The 17800-nt window shown below is 36.1% G+C and overlaps 2 protein-coding genes across 2 annotated transcripts in view; one reads left to right on the top strand and one right to left on the bottom strand.

The window, feature by feature from the left end:
- The window catches only part of FBXL13 (F-box and leucine rich repeat protein 13), an 88113-nt gene that overhangs the window by 33656 nt on the left and 36657 nt on the right, over window positions 1-17800 (top strand). Inside the window, 3 exon segments of the mRNA XM_075140608.1 lie at window positions 10545-10597; window positions 11998-12098; window positions 16374-16503. Of these exon segments, the coding sequence (XP_074996709.1) occupies window positions 10545-10597; window positions 11998-12098; window positions 16374-16503 (284 nt within the window).
- LRRC17 (leucine rich repeat containing 17) lies at window positions 1880-8704 on the bottom strand. Its single transcript, XM_075144651.1, has 3 exons — window positions 7830-8704; window positions 3945-4100; window positions 1880-2712 (listed from the first exon to the last, which is right to left on the bottom strand). Exons 1-3 carry the CDS (start codon window positions 8584-8586, stop codon window positions 2309-2311), a joined length of 1317 nt encoding a protein of 438 aa, XP_075000752.1. The 5' UTR covers window positions 8587-8704; the 3' UTR covers window positions 1880-2308.

Here is a 17800-nt window from a genome sequence, read left to right as displayed (position 1 = left end):
GACCTTTAAAGGTCCCTTCCAACCCAAACTGTTCTACGATTCTATATTCCTTTCCTGGATTGCCTTTTCTACCCAGACTTTAGCCTACCTCAGGCTAGTTTTTTTTCTTAATACTGACTCTTTCCAGAAATTAACCTAACATGGTTTATAAATGCATTTTTTTCCTAGTCAGCTTTTTTCCATTGGCTGTGCTGCCAATAACCGATGTTCTGCTGTGATTCCATTGTCTGTCCTTTTCAGTCATTCCCAGTAGTTCCATTCTGTACTGAAATAATCCTCCAGAATTTGAGAGGAGGAGGAATACTTCACTTAATGCTGGCTACTACTTATGACAGATTTTTTTTCTTTCAGCACTTTTAAGTTTCTAGAAAATGCCCCATTTAGTGAATATTACTGGCCAAATGGGATTTTAACCTGTGTTCCATCTTATCAGGATTAACCTTTAATAATTAAGATAATGCTTAAGATATTCCCAGGAGCAGGGATTTGCTATAAAGTTTTGAAAAGATGTTATGGAAGAAATGGCTAAATTATTCAGTTTATCAGTAAAGCACCATTAAATATATTCATAATCTGAATGATGGAGGACATGAAGGAATACAGTTAATACTAGGATGTGCTTGCTTAAGGATTCTTTGGCATTCCTATCACCCTTAATAATTTCTGAATTTTTCCCTTATGTTGTTCTTTTATTTCATCTTAGCATAAAAGCGCTGAGTGCTTTGTACTGCACTTCTAAAACAAAATGTGTGATCTTTTGGGCTTGTGGCTAAAGCACCAGAGGAATCCGCAAACACCATAATTGTGTGCAGATCTTTAAAGGAGCAAATTTTCTCCCTGGAGTGTTCCAGAACTTCTGCTGTGGTAGCCAACAGATATGTAAAGTTTTGGCCCTGAATCTCTAGCCTGCACTTAGTTATTTCTTACTGATCTAAGAGCAGAAGATTGATCTAGGGCTTGAGCTGGGAATACTGAGGTTTTAACCCAGCATCTCCTACTTGTCCACCATGTGAGCTTGGGGAGTTACTTATCCTTTCCATATGTTAAAAAGAGTTTATAATATCTGTCTTTAAGAGGCACTAGTTCTGCTAGTTCAATATTAACTGATGCAGAAATTGAAAAAAACCAGAACTATTATGTAAAAGCTAAGAATAGTCATTCAGTAAAAACAGCTTTTTTTGTAAAAGAACTTTTAGCTAGTATATTATGTAGCAAGGAATTTTATCTTCAGAGATGTTTTCTACTTAGCTGGGGCATTTGTGTGGCTCTGTTACCATAGTATTAGAACAATCACAGTTTTTAATGAATGTATATTCACATAGACAGTTGTGTGATAAGGAGGTGCTATAATGTGCATTTTACAGATGAGCTGGGGGAAGGGCAGACTTTGAGAATGTGCCACACTTTTAGTGAGCATTCAAAAGCATACTTACCTTCAGTTTGGATGGGCACTGGTGTGTTGGATGCAGACCACAGCAGCCTTCACGCGGTCCTCTTCACCTAGAAGTGATATCATGTAATCTATGTCAAACTGCCATGACAATCTAAAATGCTTCCGAGAAAGACTTCAGCTCTGCCTACTGCAAAAACCAAACAAGGCAAATATGAGCATGTGGAGCTGGATCTTGGGAACCAACCATGTCTTGGCTACTCATGGTTTCAGGCAGCTCAGGTACACAAGAGACAGCGGTTGAGTTATTCACTCAAGACTGAGCAGGAACACTGGTAAATCAGCAAGTAGAAGCCAACTTTCAGGTTTGAGTCCTAATCAGTATAACAACTGCCATCCCTGTTTTTCTAGAACTGTATTTAAGATTAGTCTTCAGTTTGATTTTTTTTGTATACAATAAAACAACAGGAAACTGATACAAAAATCTTAGAAATGTTTTCTGGGAATATTTCAGGAAACTGATAGATACAAAGAACTGTCAATACATTCAAGAAAAATGTGTCTTGGTCACAATCCTGCAGCAAGTTCTGTGTCAACACATAAGCTGTGTTCATATACACAGCTCCTCCCCACCAGATTATGTACATTTGTGTCTATCATTTTCTACTGTATAGTTTCAAATATTTGCCAAAATATTTCACAAGAATATCCAGAACAGATTGTCAGAAACAATTACTTCATGAAGGATGCTGTATAACTAATGCCATTCTGTAATTATTAACTGCAATAAACAGAAATCTTCGTAGGCATTGTCCTACAAACAGTCAGTATAATTAACAAAAAATGTATACAGCATGTTTTTCTTTGTCAGAGTATCAAATATTTGAATGTACTTAAAAAAAAAAAGGGAATCCCTTATTAGCCTATCACAGTGACAATTACACCGTGCTTCTTTACTGTTTGAACTGATTGTTCTTTGTGTCGTTCCCATTCCTCATCATCTTTGTCCAGATCAAAAGTTTCTGGATAAATGGGCAGCTTGTCTTTTGGGCACTCCTCGTAATAACTTCGAACATATTTTCCAACAGACCATCCTTTGTATTCCTCAGGCATCTTGCATTCTAGGCCATTGTAGTGAACATTATAGTGATGCTTCAACCAGTAGAAAAGATAGTGAATGTTGTAGTCACATCTCCAAGGATTCTCTCTCAGCCATAGTATTTTCAGAAAGTAAAGATCTTCCAGTACTCCATATTCAAAATTCTGCAAGCTGTTGTTTGATAGATCCAGCTCCTCTAAGTTATTGAGGCCTGAGAAAGCAGCTAGTCAATAGTTAGAAAAATAGTTATTGGTACCTTATAAAGATAAGAAAAAAACATTCGTATCTGCAACAGGAAAAACATTTTCATAATTATACATTTATTAATTTTTTTTTGGTTAAAGGCTACAAAAAAGACTTTTCAAACACTGAACTTTAAAATATGGCTTGTGCCTTGAGAAGTGACATATTGGTATAAATATATCAACATCAGGGGAGTTGTACTGCTGGTAAAGTTATAAAACACTTAATGAGCATGCATGAGTGTAGGATAGGGACAGTGAAGACAAATTAATGCTTAATTTGCTCATAGAAGTCTACTGTTATTGCCGTAATACAGAAGTAGAAATATGGAAATTGATTTTGTATTAGACAATGTGCAGGGCTAGTAGTTTTTGTATGTTTGTATGTATTTGTGTGTGTATGTGTATAAAACCTTTAAATTAATATTTTAAGATATGGAAGATAATAAACACAGAGCTTCATAATAATGCTTCTGAGTCACATTTCAGAGGACAGTTCATACTTTTTTCAAGTATACTGTTTCATTTTAATGGCAGAAGTCTTAATTTATGTGTAGTGTTAAACCTCATAAGTACCATTTTACTGATATTACGACTTTCTACTGCTGTTTAACTTCCAAAATGCTACTAGAGAAGGCTCTTTTTGCTTCATACTTCCTATGTCTCTCTCCTTGTGTCTGCTTTCATAATTAAACCTGAATACACATAGGCGATAAGCAAATTGCCAACAAGGCCACTTGAATTCTAATAATACATAACTTAAGAGCAATTATATGTAGTGATTTTTAACCCAGAAGAGTTTAAATCCTTTTTGTTTGTCCATTACTTTATTGTCCAATATAATTTAAAAGCAGTCTCATTAAATGACAAGTTTTCTTAGATTTGGCAAAGGTACTAAAAAATCATTCAATCAGTATTTTGGGAAATGATTAGCCTTCAGAATTAAATTCAGAATTAAATTTTTGCACTTGGTTGGTTTAGTACTAAGAAAAGGCAGCTGAAATTAGTCTCTCTTCATTGACTTCCAGGATGAATATATTTCAGTGCAAACATTTACACTATGAATTGAGTGGTACAAAAGGTAAAATTTGCACCAACTTCTAGATTTTTAAATCCTTTTTTCCCTACATTTATATCTGATAGAGACATTATCAAAGTTTATAATTAATAAAACATAAATAACTTTTTAATGAATATTTAAAATTATTCTTACCAGGGTCAATGTAAGCTATTCCATTACTGTTTAGGTTTAATATCTTCAGTTCACTGACATCTTCAAACTCTTTGGCTCGTAGTTGTCTAATTTTGTTGTTGGACAAATCAAGTTTAACTATATCTGGAGGTATGTTACCTGGAACTTTCTTTAAATCTTAAAAAATGAAAAAGACATAACTTGTGTCAGCTTTAGATTATTCACACTGCTTCGGTATCACAGTTGCATACCGCACAGAGTTTTGTCAGTCTAGCATTGTTTCTTGTTTTCTTTCCCTTTATCCCCACTACTAGTGTCAGCATGTTTTTTCAACTTCTGAATTTCATTGCTTTGTTAACTTGTATCTTTACATTTCATGTGAAAATTGCTCTTTTCATTAGTGCTTATAGTAAAGCCTCTCCTTGTGTTTTATATTTTTATTTTAATAGAACTGTACTATTCATTCGCATAGGGATAGGGTAGGTAGTGAAGAAACTATAGTAATAAAAAGTATGTGAGAAGTGCTTGATCATTTAAAGAAAAGAAACCAGAGTAACTATATTAAAAAAAAGTTCATTGGCATGTGAACATCTTCCATAATCAAATTATAGTGTGCTGCCTTGCATTCTTTGTTTTGTGTTGCCAAAAGGTAAAATGTTCCAGATTTTATCAGCAATAAAAATGCTAGTTGTTACAGTTTTTATAGTAATATATATAGTTATAATTATAGTTCTGTAGTTACAGTTACATAGTGTTTTAGTAATATTTAAGACTTTGTATTTGTTACGATATTTTACAGTTGTTAGATGTCCAGGCAGCATAGTGGCATTCTGTCTATCTGCTTCTCTATCCTACTTGTATCGTTGGCATTACCAAAGCAGCCAAGCACCTCTCAGTCATCTGTGTACGTATCCTTACAGTGTTCCTTGCAAAAGAGTTATAGAAAGAATAGCTTCTAGTCCAGTAGTAAGGGCACATTCCTGAGAAGCACAAACTGTGGTTTGAATCCTCTCAGGATAATGTTAATAAACCTAATCTCCAGGATTATGTTTACTCAATGAGTGTTCTAATCCTGGGCTGTTATTACAAGAAAATGAGCGGTATCTTTTATTTGACCATCTTTGAATGAAAGCAAGTAGTTTCTGGATCTGTGCTGAAATTTGTGTTGTCAGTGTACTTCTGAAGTTCTGAAGATGTCTAATGAATCAGGTATTCTCGAGACTAAAGCAACATATCAGTCTTCCTGCCTTATATCTGACTTTGAGCAGAGCTTTGGTATTATAAATACATAAATATTATAACTACTCCAGCCTGCTGTGGTTGGAGTGCGTCCTGCTTGTGCAGATGTCAAAGTTTCAGGGCCTATTTATCACCAAATGAATGCAAATAATGCTTGAATTTAGAGACTTGGAGAGTTTGGCAGTACTAGAAAGCAGATTTTTTCAACTGCTCTTGCAAATACAAATTCTTTTGCAGAAAAGCAAACAGAAGTTACTTTGCATCCAACTTTTGTTGCTTTTTTTGGTAAAACAGAATCAAGGACATAGGATACTTTCATTCAGAAGTACTGAATGATCTGGCATATCACTGGTCTGATGAGATATAAATAAGTTCTTCAAAAAGGAGAACATACACATAATTATATGTATTTTTAAGATGTTTCTTTCATGAGCTTTCTGACATTAACTGAAAGCTGCTGACCTGTTGTCATATCTCCTTAGAGATACATAGGACTGGTATACTGCTTGTCGCTCCATCCGCTCTGTTGTAAAGGAATAATGGATTGCAGCTTTTCATGTCATCTTCCTGGTTTGGCAACTGATGCACCGTTTTTCCTACTCTGAAATCTCGTCCATGTGGATTTAGAGAAATTTTTGAGTTTTCCCGGGATTTTGGGTGCATTATACTCCTATTTCATATGAAAATTCCAATGAAATTGTGCATCTGCTGTACAGTAATCATATGCAAAGACAGTAAGTACAATGCTTTCATCAAAGATTACCATATGTTCAGAAATCCCAAATGTCCATGGGTTATCTGCATCCAGCTGTCAAGCATATGCACAGTAGATCTGATACTTCCTACAAAATATTGGACGTACTCAATGTGTCCATGCTAGACAGTCAGGAAGTCCTGGAGTCATATACTTAGTTCTTGACCTGAAGGAGGGAGTCCCTGTACCCTCTACTACACTCATGTAGAAGCTGAAGTAACTTTATTCCTTCATTATCAGTACTAAAGACAGTAAGCCATTTTTAAAATACCCTGAAAGCCTGTGAAACTCCTGTGAAGAGCAGACCATATTGAATGTTTCCGTGAGCTCGGAGAAAAAAGTAAATTTTTCTTGCCAAAAGTTTTTGAGTACGTTCATGTATTCAGCTCATCTCTTTGGTACCACTAAATGGGAAGAACTGGAAAGTCAGTCTTTTCTTATATTAGGATTTATAATATATGCCTGGTTTTTGTTCAGTAGCACAGTTTACTGGAGACATAAGGTAATAATGATATAATTAAGATCGTATGAAGGATAATTAAGATCGTAATCTGTAATCTAATAATTAAGATCCTATCTACAAGGAAAGGTAAGGTAGGTGAAGGTTAAGAAATTGATAAACATTAGCCGATTAAAAAGCGTAAATCGTTAATAAAAATATGTAGTAGCTGCATGGTAAAACAGAAAAAAAAGAGAAAAGTGAGCCATAGGAAGAAGAAAGGAATTCAACAGAGTGGAAAAAAGTAAAAACATGGACCGTTTTTTATGACATACATAGCAGATAAACCGTGTAATCAAATACTGAACTTGTTAATTCTTTATATTTAGGTATTGTCTCTTTATACTAACTTCTGAGCTTGACTCTGGCATTAAGGCCCACGGATAAGGGCACACAGAGTTGTTATATAAATTTAAGTCACTGTTAAAGCAAATAGAAGTTTAGCAAACACATTGCAAGATACAAGTGGGCAAAACATGCTGCAGGCTGTGCTTTGCAAAAGTTGGGAAAAAATCCTCCCAATTTTGGCTACTTCTAGTAATGCTTTTTATTTCAGATTTGTAATGTTAAAGAACGAGTCTCTCCTTATTTGTTTTGTTGTTTGCTTTGTTTCATCATGGGATAAAACATGAGAAATAGAAAGCACAAATAAATGTGCACTTTTGTGTGATATATACCCCAGCTGGTTTACCCTTAAGGCTTAACTGTGGCTTTTAGGAGCCTGAGAAGGATTTAGGAATGGAATGGATCCAAGTGTCTGAAAAACATTTCTCGAAGGCCCTTCAACTTTGAAATGTTTGCTGGGTGCTGGGAGGAAGAAGACAGAGGATGTATTTCTTTATGAACAAAAGCATACAATTTCTTCCCTGAGCAGGAGAAATCTTGCACAGAAAATGTGAGGATGCAATGGCTCAGGTTCCTTTGGGCATTGTAAGCACAGCTGGCTGCTCCAGTCCTGCTTCACAGCTCACTTTTGTCAAAGTTGCTATCTTTGTGTTTGTACACTGGAAAGAAGAAAAGACACTCTGTGCTTTTCTCTATCAGTACAACAATTTCAGCACAGCTGTAATTTGACTGATTAGTATGTTTATAGTTGTAAAATCGGACTAGTGAGGTGCTGGTCCTTCAGTAACTTAAGCATGTGCTTAATTTTATTCCTGTTGATTTTCATTAGATAACTTACACTAGAGCACTTCAGAATTTCTGTGGAATTGGGGCTGCAGAGTAGAGGTAAAATGCAGAAAGAATTCCTACTTGTTGCTTGTAGTTACAAGAGAAAAACAATTCACAGTATTCGTTAAAGTAAGTAAAGCAAGTACTGGTATGATATTAATTTGCTGTAAAATGTGAATACATGTAGTAAGGGAACTAGAATATTAAAATACTAAATTCAGTTATACGGACAGATACAAACCTTTTCTTTTGCAATTCAGAGTTGGTACAGGAAACACATACATGTGGCACAGAGAGGAATCAAATTCTGGTTTGACGGCTTCAGGCTTCTCCCGTTTTATGTTTTGGGGCTCCTGCCTGTCCTCTTCACTACATAGCTGTTCAGCTTTTATCTGCTTTAGCTTTTGATTTTTCAGTTCTATTGGGTGCACACACTTGGCATAATTTCCCAAATTCCTGTTTGTTGGAACCTGAAGTAATGTAACAAGAGTTTCTAGTTCACAGTTGCAATGCCAGGGATTATCATAAAGACGTAGGTAGTTTAGACTGGGCATATAAATAAAAATCTCCTCGGATAAGCTCTTAATTTGGTTATGCTGAAGTAAGAGTGTGGTAAGCTTATTCAAACCAAAAAAAGCCTCGCTCTCAATTTTTGATATATCGTTCTGTTGTAAATCCAGACTTTTCAGTACTTTGTACTTGGAAAACATATTATTCTTCAATTTGCGAATCCTGTTTCTTGCTAGCAGCATGTGTTTTAAATCCTCAGGCCAATTAGGTGCCACAAAAATCAGTTTTCTTTCCTGACAATCTAGGTATTTCTCATGAAGGTAAGTGTATATATCACATGGTAGACCTCGGGCATTGCGCTTAACAGTGCTAGATGCTTTTCTTAAGATGTTTTCCCTTTCATTGTTTCTCAAACTCCTATTTCTTGTCTTCCTACAGTCAGATGCTTTACAAAGAAGAAGTAGTAGTATAATAGTAACTACTTGCATCCTGACATTCAGCTGGCCTCAGTTATTTTCTGTGACAGCTGGAACAGTTGAAGTTTTTGGATAGACTTAATCAGTGTTGTACAGATCTGAGGAGGCACAGCAGGGGTATGTGGGATCCCTGTGTTGGAAGAAAAGTAAAACATTAGAACAGATGAAACAGGCATTTTCAGGGAGGCTTGCGCATAATACGCAACATTCAGTCAAGTACTCAATCATCACACTACTGGGAGCTTCACAAATACTTTGAAGATTTAATGTCCTATCTCTTTTTTTGTTGTTTTTACTGTCTCTGGTCTACTGTCGTTCATTTTGATTAAACATGGGAAACTATATGGACCAATTTCTAACTGATCTTTGCAAGAAGGTTCTCATGTATGCAGGAAAACGGCATCAGGCTGAATCTGAATATTTAAGTTCATCTTGGAAGATCAGCTTGAAAGAGGAGCTTGAAGCTGATATTCTCCAGCTTTCTGGGTGTTGACCCACTGGAACACATACAGAGCCAGCTATATGCTAGTCAGTGTAAATTGATCACGTATTTTAATAACTTGAATCATAACTGGGATCCTCTGTGTTGTCTTGAACTGTTCACCATTCTGGTAATGTGATAGCTCATTCTATCCAGGAGAGCTTGGAAATAGAAAAAGAACTTGGGGAAGGAAAGGTAATAAATAATTATGGAAATATTCTTCCCTCTTCCTTTCCATCTTCTGGGTCTGAAATGGAATTTTTTACTGGTATTACATTCTGTCTGCTAACTTAATTATACTCAGCTATAATACCAAAATGAGCAGCTTTTTTCAGTAGCATGTACAGGTTCGCATGTAAAATTATAACTGTGTCTCATTTAGGGCAAAAAAACATATAAGAGGTATGTCATTTCTGTGACTTAGCAGCCTTAAGGATGATTTTAATTGGTTAGCTTCTTTTGAGTTGTGCGATCCCTTTCAGTATTGTCCTACTCTTCAAAAAGGCACCGAGTTAGACGGTGTTACAGGATATCGGTGAAGTCACAGTCCCCATAGAAAAGCATATACAGATCTATTGTTGCACTAATGCTTGATTGCAATTGAAAACATGTATTTGGCTTACCATGTGAAAATGTGTTTTTAAAGATTTTTTTAATATATTTCTTTTAACTCTATAAACCTTTCGTACTGCATTTTCCATATTAGGGATCTGTATCAGGCCTGTTTTTTTCATTTCCGTTTAGACAGATCAGTTATTTTTGAAGATCAGATTAAGGCAAAAAGTATTACTATGTTTAATAGGAGTTTTTGCATCTTTACCTTGGAGGACAGACTCCAAATTTGGCAGGAGAGTGGCTGAAGGGATGTGTAAGTGTTGTTTCTAGTGTCAGACATCTATCTTTCATTATTTTGTTAAAATTGCAACAATCTTTGCAAAATAAGAGTTTCTAAAAATAATAGATTATACGCACACAGAAGAGGCTGTCTCAGGCAGCTAAATTCTCTGAAATTCCATACCTGCAGAAGATAAGCAGGGCTTTTCCTACAATTGGTCTGATTGTTCTACCTCTACTTTCAGAGAGAAAAAATTGTTCATGTATATAATTAGATACTGGTGTCATAATATATGGGTGGGAGGGACAGATAAACCTATGCAGAAAACTTAATTCTGGCATTTCCTAACACCAAATTGCTTGATTAGGTAGCTTTCTGGTCCTTTGGTAACATAAGACTGAAAACAGCTTGGTTCCTAAGCCATTAGTTGATGGAGCGCAAGAAAAGACATTTCCTCAGGACAGCTTACTCCAACTTTGTATTCTACTTTTGGTTTTTTGTGCTTTCTTCTCAGTAATCTGCTGTGGCCATGGTTTCAGAGAGGACATTGGCGTAGTTGGACAGAATCTGTAACAGAAATTCTTACATTTGTGTTGTACACTGAGAATTTGAACTGTTCACCTTTAATATGACATCTTTTTATTTTACTTGTAGGTGAATGTAAGAATTTGCAAGACTTAAATCTCTCTGAATGCCAGGGATTAAATGTGAGTACTAGACTTTTTCCAGGAATTCTGATTTATACCAAGAAGGACGATTTTTTAAAGTCCTGTGGTTATTTGGGTACTCAAATCTTCCTGATAAAAAGTAGAGACTTGTGTTCTTAAGCACTTTGAAAATGGAGTTTAGTAGGATTCAGAGATACTCAGTGACGTTCTCATTTGTTTTCTACAGTGCCAGGGCAAAATGATATATTCAATCTCAATTAATTTTAATAAACAGGCTTCAAAACTTTTCCAGTCTGGGGGGAGGTTTTTTTTGTTATTTTAAGTTTGGAGTTGTCAACAACAATACATTTTAATCCTATATTGTTTCCAAGTTCCTTTATTCCTTCATTCAGTAGTACACTTGGGCTCTAAAAACATCTCGCTATATTTCTAATTTGTCATTTATAAAGACATTTAACAATACTGGCCCCCGTATTGACCCTTGAGGGATGCCAGTTGCCACAAGCCATCTATGGGACGTAGCACCATTGGTGAAAACCCTTTGGCGTGGCAGTATGGACAATGCTTTCTCACCACTCCCTGTGCCTTCAGTTCTCTTCAGGTTATGGTTATCTTCCGTCAACATACCTATTTTTACTGATATCACCTCTCTCAAATCCTTTGTTGCAGGAATATATTTCAAAAGCACAAACTGTCCTCTTTAAAGTTGATTGGTATTGAATTTCCAGCTATCTTGATGGTCCTTTTGCCTGATAACTGAAACAGAAAAAAGGTGACCACAACATGGCAAAAGATACACACTCAACTATTACATTTCCATGTATAAATGCTGACTTTTTGTCTTTTTATTATATTGACGTTTATTGTGAAACATTCTTCATACTAATGTTCCCATTATATACTAATGGAATGATATATAGAACAATATAGGTAGTACAACTTTTGCAGTTCAATAAAACATGGAAACCTTATAATTGCTCATATCTAATGTTCCACCTAGAGGGTAGAACTAAACAGGAAGCATTCTGTAAATGATATTACTGGTTAGAGAAGTGTACCATAGTCTATGGAGAAAATTCACCAGTGGTTTTAGATACCAGGATTGGCTAACAAGAATCTTAGTTTAGCAAAATATGTAAACGTGCTAACTTTCAATCATGTGAAAAGTCCCCTGTGCTCTGTAGGACTGCGTAGTGTATAATGTTTCCTTGAATTGGAACATTAAAATTACTGTATTTCAAGCAAGTAACAGTAGCATCACATGTCTCTCAGTATTCTACTTTGAGGCTTCCAAAGAAAATGGCTTTGATGTATAAAAATAGGATTATTTAAAGATACTTATTCATGTTTTTTCCCGTTACTTTGTACAAAAATGTAAGATAAATTAATACAAATATAATTTTAATGTACTTCTGGAAATTTTTTTTATTATTATTTAGGATGAATCTATGAGACTCATATCAGAGGGTTGCAGAGCTCTTCTCTATTTAAATCTGTCGTATACAGATATTACTAATGGAACACTACGACTATTGTCAAGGTAAAATTAAACAGAATTACAAAAGTGTGTTTGTTTTAATCTTGCAGGAAACTTAGAGACATATGTAGTAGAAATACTCTTTCTGAGTGATTTACAGGATTCTGACTGCTATACAAAATGAAAAAAATGCCCCATACATTTGACTTAGATAGCAGTTCTTTTCTCTGATTCAATTTTAGTATAATTAAAAAGATATGCTAGATTACCTTATATATCAGTAAGTTTGCAGATGACACCAAGCTGGGCGGGAGTGTTGATCTGGTGGAGGGTAGGAAGGCTCTGCAGAGGGACCTGGACAGGCTGGGTCGATGGGCTGAGGCCAACTATATGGGGTTTAACAAGGCCAAGTGCTGGGTCCTGCACTTCGGCCACAACAACCCCATGCAACGCTACAGGCTTGGGGAAGAGTGGCTGGAAAGCTGCCCAGAGGAAAAGGACCTGGGGGTGCTGGTTGACAGCCGGCTGAACATGAGCCGGCAGTGTGCCCAGGTGGCCAAGAAGGCCAACGGCATCCTGGCCTGTATCAGAAATAGTGTGACCAGCAGGAGCAGGGAGGTGATCGTGCCCCTGTACTCGGCACTGGTGAGGCCGCACCTCGAATCCTGTGTTCAGTTTTGGGCCCCTCACTACAAGAAGGACATGGAGGTGCTGGAGCGTGTCCAGAGAAGGGCAACGAAGCTGGTGAAGGGCCTGGAGCACAAGTCTTCTGAGGAGTGGCTGAGGGAACTGGGACTGTTTAGCCTGGAGAAGAGGAGGCTGAGGGGAGACCTCATCGCGCTCTACAACTACCTGAAAGGAGGTTGTAGCGAGGTGGGTGTTGGTCTCTTCTGCCAAGTAACAAGTGACAGGAGGAGAGGAAATGGCCTCAAGTTGCGCCAAGGGAGATTTAGATTGGACATTAGGAGAAATTCCTTTACTGAAAGAGTGGTCAGGCCTTGGAACAGGCTGCCCAGGGAAGTGGTGGAGTCACCATCCCTGGAAGTATTTAAAAGACGTGTAGATGTGGTGCTTGCTAACATGGTTTAATGAGCATGGTGGTGTTGGGTTGACGGTTGGACTCGATGATCTTAGAGGTCTTTTCCAACCTTAATGATTCTATAATTCTATATTTCACAGAATTTTACAGAAACTTTTAAAAGAACATGCTAGCCAAAAATTTCTTGGGCACGTCCAGTTACTCATGATGATGCAAGAAGTTTGTAAGTTAGTTATGTTCTTAAAAATTTCTTTTTGCAAGAGAGGATTGTGGATAGGTGTATTGTGTGAGCCAAATCCTTGTGTGACAACTGCGAAATAGTGAGTTATTCCAAACTCTTATTTGGAAGATCAGAGAGCTGAAGGAAGAGAATTTACATTCTTACAGAGGTCTGCCATTCCTGTTTTAGATGTATCCCTCCATGAGGCTCGAAGTCTGCCTGGTAGGTGAATTGCTGCATTAAAAGCAAATAAATAAAGGAAAAGAGGCATGCTGATCCAAGATAGCAGCCATCAGAAGGATGTATATAGATCTGAAGATAGCTGTACATGGTTTCTCTTTCCCATGAGGAAAACTAATGTCTTCTTTTCAACAGCAGCCCCACAAAGTCCAGAAACATGTTTTTCTTTGGCATTTGCATAAATCATTTTGACTTTTGTTTTTCTTAGTCTATAATGCCATATCCTCATATTACTAACATTTGTTTTGGCAGTTTTCCATTTAGTGTCTCCAATCTTACCACTCATTTCTTCATCAGTATTATTCTTATCACAATCTGTGTTCTTTCCATGTTGGCTGATATTTTGTCTTTTTAAATTTCCATATATTTATGTTGAAGTTCGGAACAGCTGTTCTATAGGTAATCTCAGCATATGTTATTCTGGTTACTTGAGCATCCTGTTGCCACCAAAAGTCAGAATCATTCATTTCTTTTGATGCGTAAATAGCACTTACCCAAGAGGCTATTATCCAGGCGAAGCTTTCAATGCAATAAAATGTTTAAAAGAAAAAGAAAAATTCTCCACTGACAAAATATATTTTGCAGTTAGCTTGTACCTCATTAATAAGAAGTCTTCCCGGTCACACATGATGCTTCTGATTTAAAATCACAAGATACCACTGTTTTTATTGACAATTGTTGGGCAAAAAACAAAGCTCATTGTTTCTGAGATTACGAGGATGTACAAAAAGTTGCTGTCCTGTGAAGATTTTAATAGCAGACAAATTTCATAAACATTGCACATGCCATCTCAAATGCATTAGCTCACCACAGGTCCTGTGTAATAAGGTAACTGATACAAAGTTCTCAGAGGTGGCAGTATTGCATTCTATAACACTGCACGTGAAGTTTGCTGTTGTATAGCAGATGTCTGTTATTGAACAAGGAACAAATGAAGTGTAGGCTGAGTGTGCTCAAAGCTGTTTGGTCATTTTTGATTCTCTCCTACTGCTGCATACAAGCTTTTTAACCTCTGTATTACACAACACAGATAATCAGCTACAATTTCCCTCTGAAAGGTTCTGTTGCATATGGTAGATGTGAATATTGTCTATCAGGAATAAATGTCAGAAGGTGAATTTTTCAGATTGCTTTAAAACAATGATCCTGAGATTGCTGATGCCAAAATTAATTGAAAAACCAGTATGACAGAATTCCTGCAGAATTTAGATGTAACACAAAGCAAGGATTTTTAGTGGTCTGTGTGCTCAAGCTTAAATTTAAGAAAGCTGTCACTTTAAAAATGGCAGAAGGCATGTGTTAAAATTCCCAGATCATAAAAGTGGGTCATATGACCTGTAAAGAAAATCAGTCTCTTCAAGAGTATTGGAAGGTTTTGATCAGAGTCGTCAAAATGCAGTAAGAAAGGCTTCCCTGTGTCTTAAGTTGTGCAACCTTGTAGCAACATATACTTTAAAAAGACTCAGAACTGCTAGAATATAAAAAAGTCTCTTAATTTATTATCTGTTTTGTCAGATAAGTTTGGAAGTGTACTCTCTCTGGGTTTGATTTTCCCCACTCATTTCTGTGGAATATGTCACTAAAATGCAAAAAGGCTTATGCTTCTACAAAGAAGGATACTTATATTTCTGTATTTAATATGAACTAAATGTGACTATTAAAAAAAAATGCACTGCAAACACATGCCCTTATATTCTAATATCTGGTTCTGATGCACGTTGTCTGTCTTTTCTTTTCCCCCGCCATGAAATGTAATCTTATATTTAATTTCTTAATTTTTTTTATTATTCTTTTTTTACAATAACCTTCTTTTCCAGCTTCCTATCTTTTTTTTGTGTTCAGTTCAAGTTAGCATGTTTCCCCACTCTATATTGAAAATATAAAGTCAGTTCCAAAAATGTATGCAACTCCTTAAGTAGTCAGCTCCTCAGTGGGTGTTCCTGTCTTTCTTCAAAATGCCCACTTTTGCTGACTTGCAGATCTGCATGACTGTATCCCCACAAGTAAATGTCTACCCGAGCAGTAGGTCCTAATTCTAGGTTTCGATTTTCTGTATGCTTTCATTTGTTGTGCTTGTGGCTATTGTTATTTGTTCCAGTTAGAAATGTAGTTCAGTAAAATGAATAGTTTTCAGTATGCTATAAACCAAAGCTGCAGATGGAAACTTAAGTATATTCAGAGTATGGATTCTTGCTTTTACAGAGTGCTCTTGATTAACATTTTCCATTTATACAGTTTGCTTTCTTTTAACTAATGTTTAGAATAAAGAAATGTTTTCCAAAAGAACTGATCAAAACCTAACATTGGATGATTCACTTTTGGATAATTCCCTTTTGTATCTCTTTCAAATTTTCAGATTTTTTAAATAGTACTCTTCTAAATAATTACATGACCAGAGAAGCTCTAACTGTACATTTATGCTTTTAACGTCCTTTGACAGAGTTCTGGTTTTCATTTCCAGCAGGCACTGGTTGTAAAATCAATGGCAAAGACAGTCCAGCAAACTTATACTGAAAAGTCTGTTAGCTTTCAAATTATGCACACAAAAGTCCCAGTTAATTAAAAAAGCATGCTTCTGCAGTTATTTGAGATAACTTTAAAATTATACTGTTTTCATATGGTGAAATATGTTGCATGATAGTGCTATTCCCCAGTAATTTGCAGAGGAAGAAGTACAGCAGAAGAAAGGCACTTTCAAACTTCATCAAAGAGATAGTTCTGTTTTATATCTAACATCTTTTCTTTACATTAATTTTCAGAATACTTTAACTATGGTATTTTGATTCTGTTACATACCGTTGAAATAATTTGCTCTCTGGTTTTTTTTTTTTTTGCAAAGCAGCTTCCCCAATTTACAATATCTGAGTTTAGCTCACTGCAGAAAATTCACAGACAAAGGTTTACTGTACCTGGGCTCTGGAAGAGGCTGTCACAAGCTCATCTATTTGGACCTTTCAGGTTGCATTCAGGTTTGTAGCTCACGTCTGTCTTTCATTCTGTGAAGAAGAGAATCCTTTATATGACTGGCTGCATCCTGCATTCATGGTATACTGAAGTAGAACAAGCACTGCAGCAGACTTCCAGGGTTTTGAATTACATGACTACAGCTGTTTAAATTTTAGTAAGGAATAATAGCACTATAGGTTTGGAACACTTCCAACAAACTGTCAGATCTATAAACAGCTAGTACTTACTGCATAATGAGAACAAGGCTTGCTTTTTGTAGCCATAAATAGACTAATTCTATGTCATGATTAGTTAGGATTTTAAATCGGGAGCTTTGAAAATGCAGTTTTTACTAAGATATGAAAAAAACAAAAGCCACTCTTGCACTGGAAAAATATGATTTTACACTTGATTTCCTGAGAAGGAAATTAATTAGAAAGTGAACTTTTGTTACTATTTTATATTGGTTTAATATATGAATAGAAGTAGTATTTATAACTGCAATCTAAAAATAGTTAATGTTTTGGATTATTTTAGTCTCTTACTAAACTTCTAAAGAAAACCAAGGTTTTAGAATCTGGTATTATTTTAGAAACCTTCAAATATATACTGTATCTTGAAACATACTTCAAAAGCAATATGAAATGCCAAACTGTAAGGCAATAAAAGTCTGCCAATGTTTTAATAAAGACTCCCACATATATTTCTTTATACACTGAGAAGAGTCTCCAAATTACAAAATACATGTGAAATGATAAAGAGATGGAGTCTGAGGAATATAACGGTTTAACTTCCATCTAAAAAAACCTTTTCAGAACCAAGGATGAAGGCAGATAGTGCAACAGTCTTGTTCTGACTGCTCTTTACTGTGTCTGTTTCTTATTCCTGAGAATCATGCTGAGACTATTGTGCGGTGACGGTGTGAAATTTGAAATGAGGGCTGAGGTTAGAGGAAAGTTAAGAACTACTTACCTCTGAGTTACTTTTCAAAATGCCAGTAATTGGTTATTTTTTCCAAAAGCAACATTCCTGCTAGTTCACAAGTATAATCATGAGCTGTAAGGATCTGCCTCTAGAAAGCATGATCTAATAGTAGTCAGAGAAAAGTGATCATCATCAAACTGGGAAAACCACAATCCTCCCCTTTCCAGAGGAAATTGGGTTTGCTCACCAGTGTGTTTGAGAGCTCTGAAAGGGATTCCAGAGTTTCCTCCATTTTGGGTTTCCCCACGATTCTGGAACAGTGCTTAATGGTCATGACTGAGTACTTAAGTAAACAGTTAAAACCAAAAAGAGCGTCAAATTGCATCACTGTTGTAG

This window comes from Calonectris borealis, chromosome 1 (assembly GCF_964195595.1).
Source record: "Calonectris borealis chromosome 1, bCalBor7.hap1.2, whole genome shotgun sequence".
Lineage (NCBI taxonomy): Eukaryota > Metazoa > Chordata > Aves > Procellariiformes > Procellariidae > Calonectris > Calonectris borealis.
The sequence above is the reverse complement of the archived record's forward strand: the minus strand, read 5'-3'. Positions and strand labels throughout refer to the sequence as shown.

What these genes read in the sequence shown, in the direction of transcription:
- LRRC17 (XM_075144651.1), bottom strand. Translation starts at nt 8,586, where the DNA reads ATGCAAGTAGTTACTATTATACTACTACTTCTTCTTTGTAAAGCATCT. An exon ending in TCTGAATTGCAAAAGAAAAG is followed by an intron (nt 4,101 to 7,829) that starts GTTTGTATCTGT and finishes TCATTTTTTAAG; the next exon opens with ATTTAAAGAAAGTTCCAGGT. An exon ending in AATAGCTTACATTGACCCTG is followed by an intron (nt 2,713 to 3,944) that starts GTAAGAATAATT and finishes ACTATTGACTAG; the next exon opens with CTGCTTTCTCAGGCCTCAAT.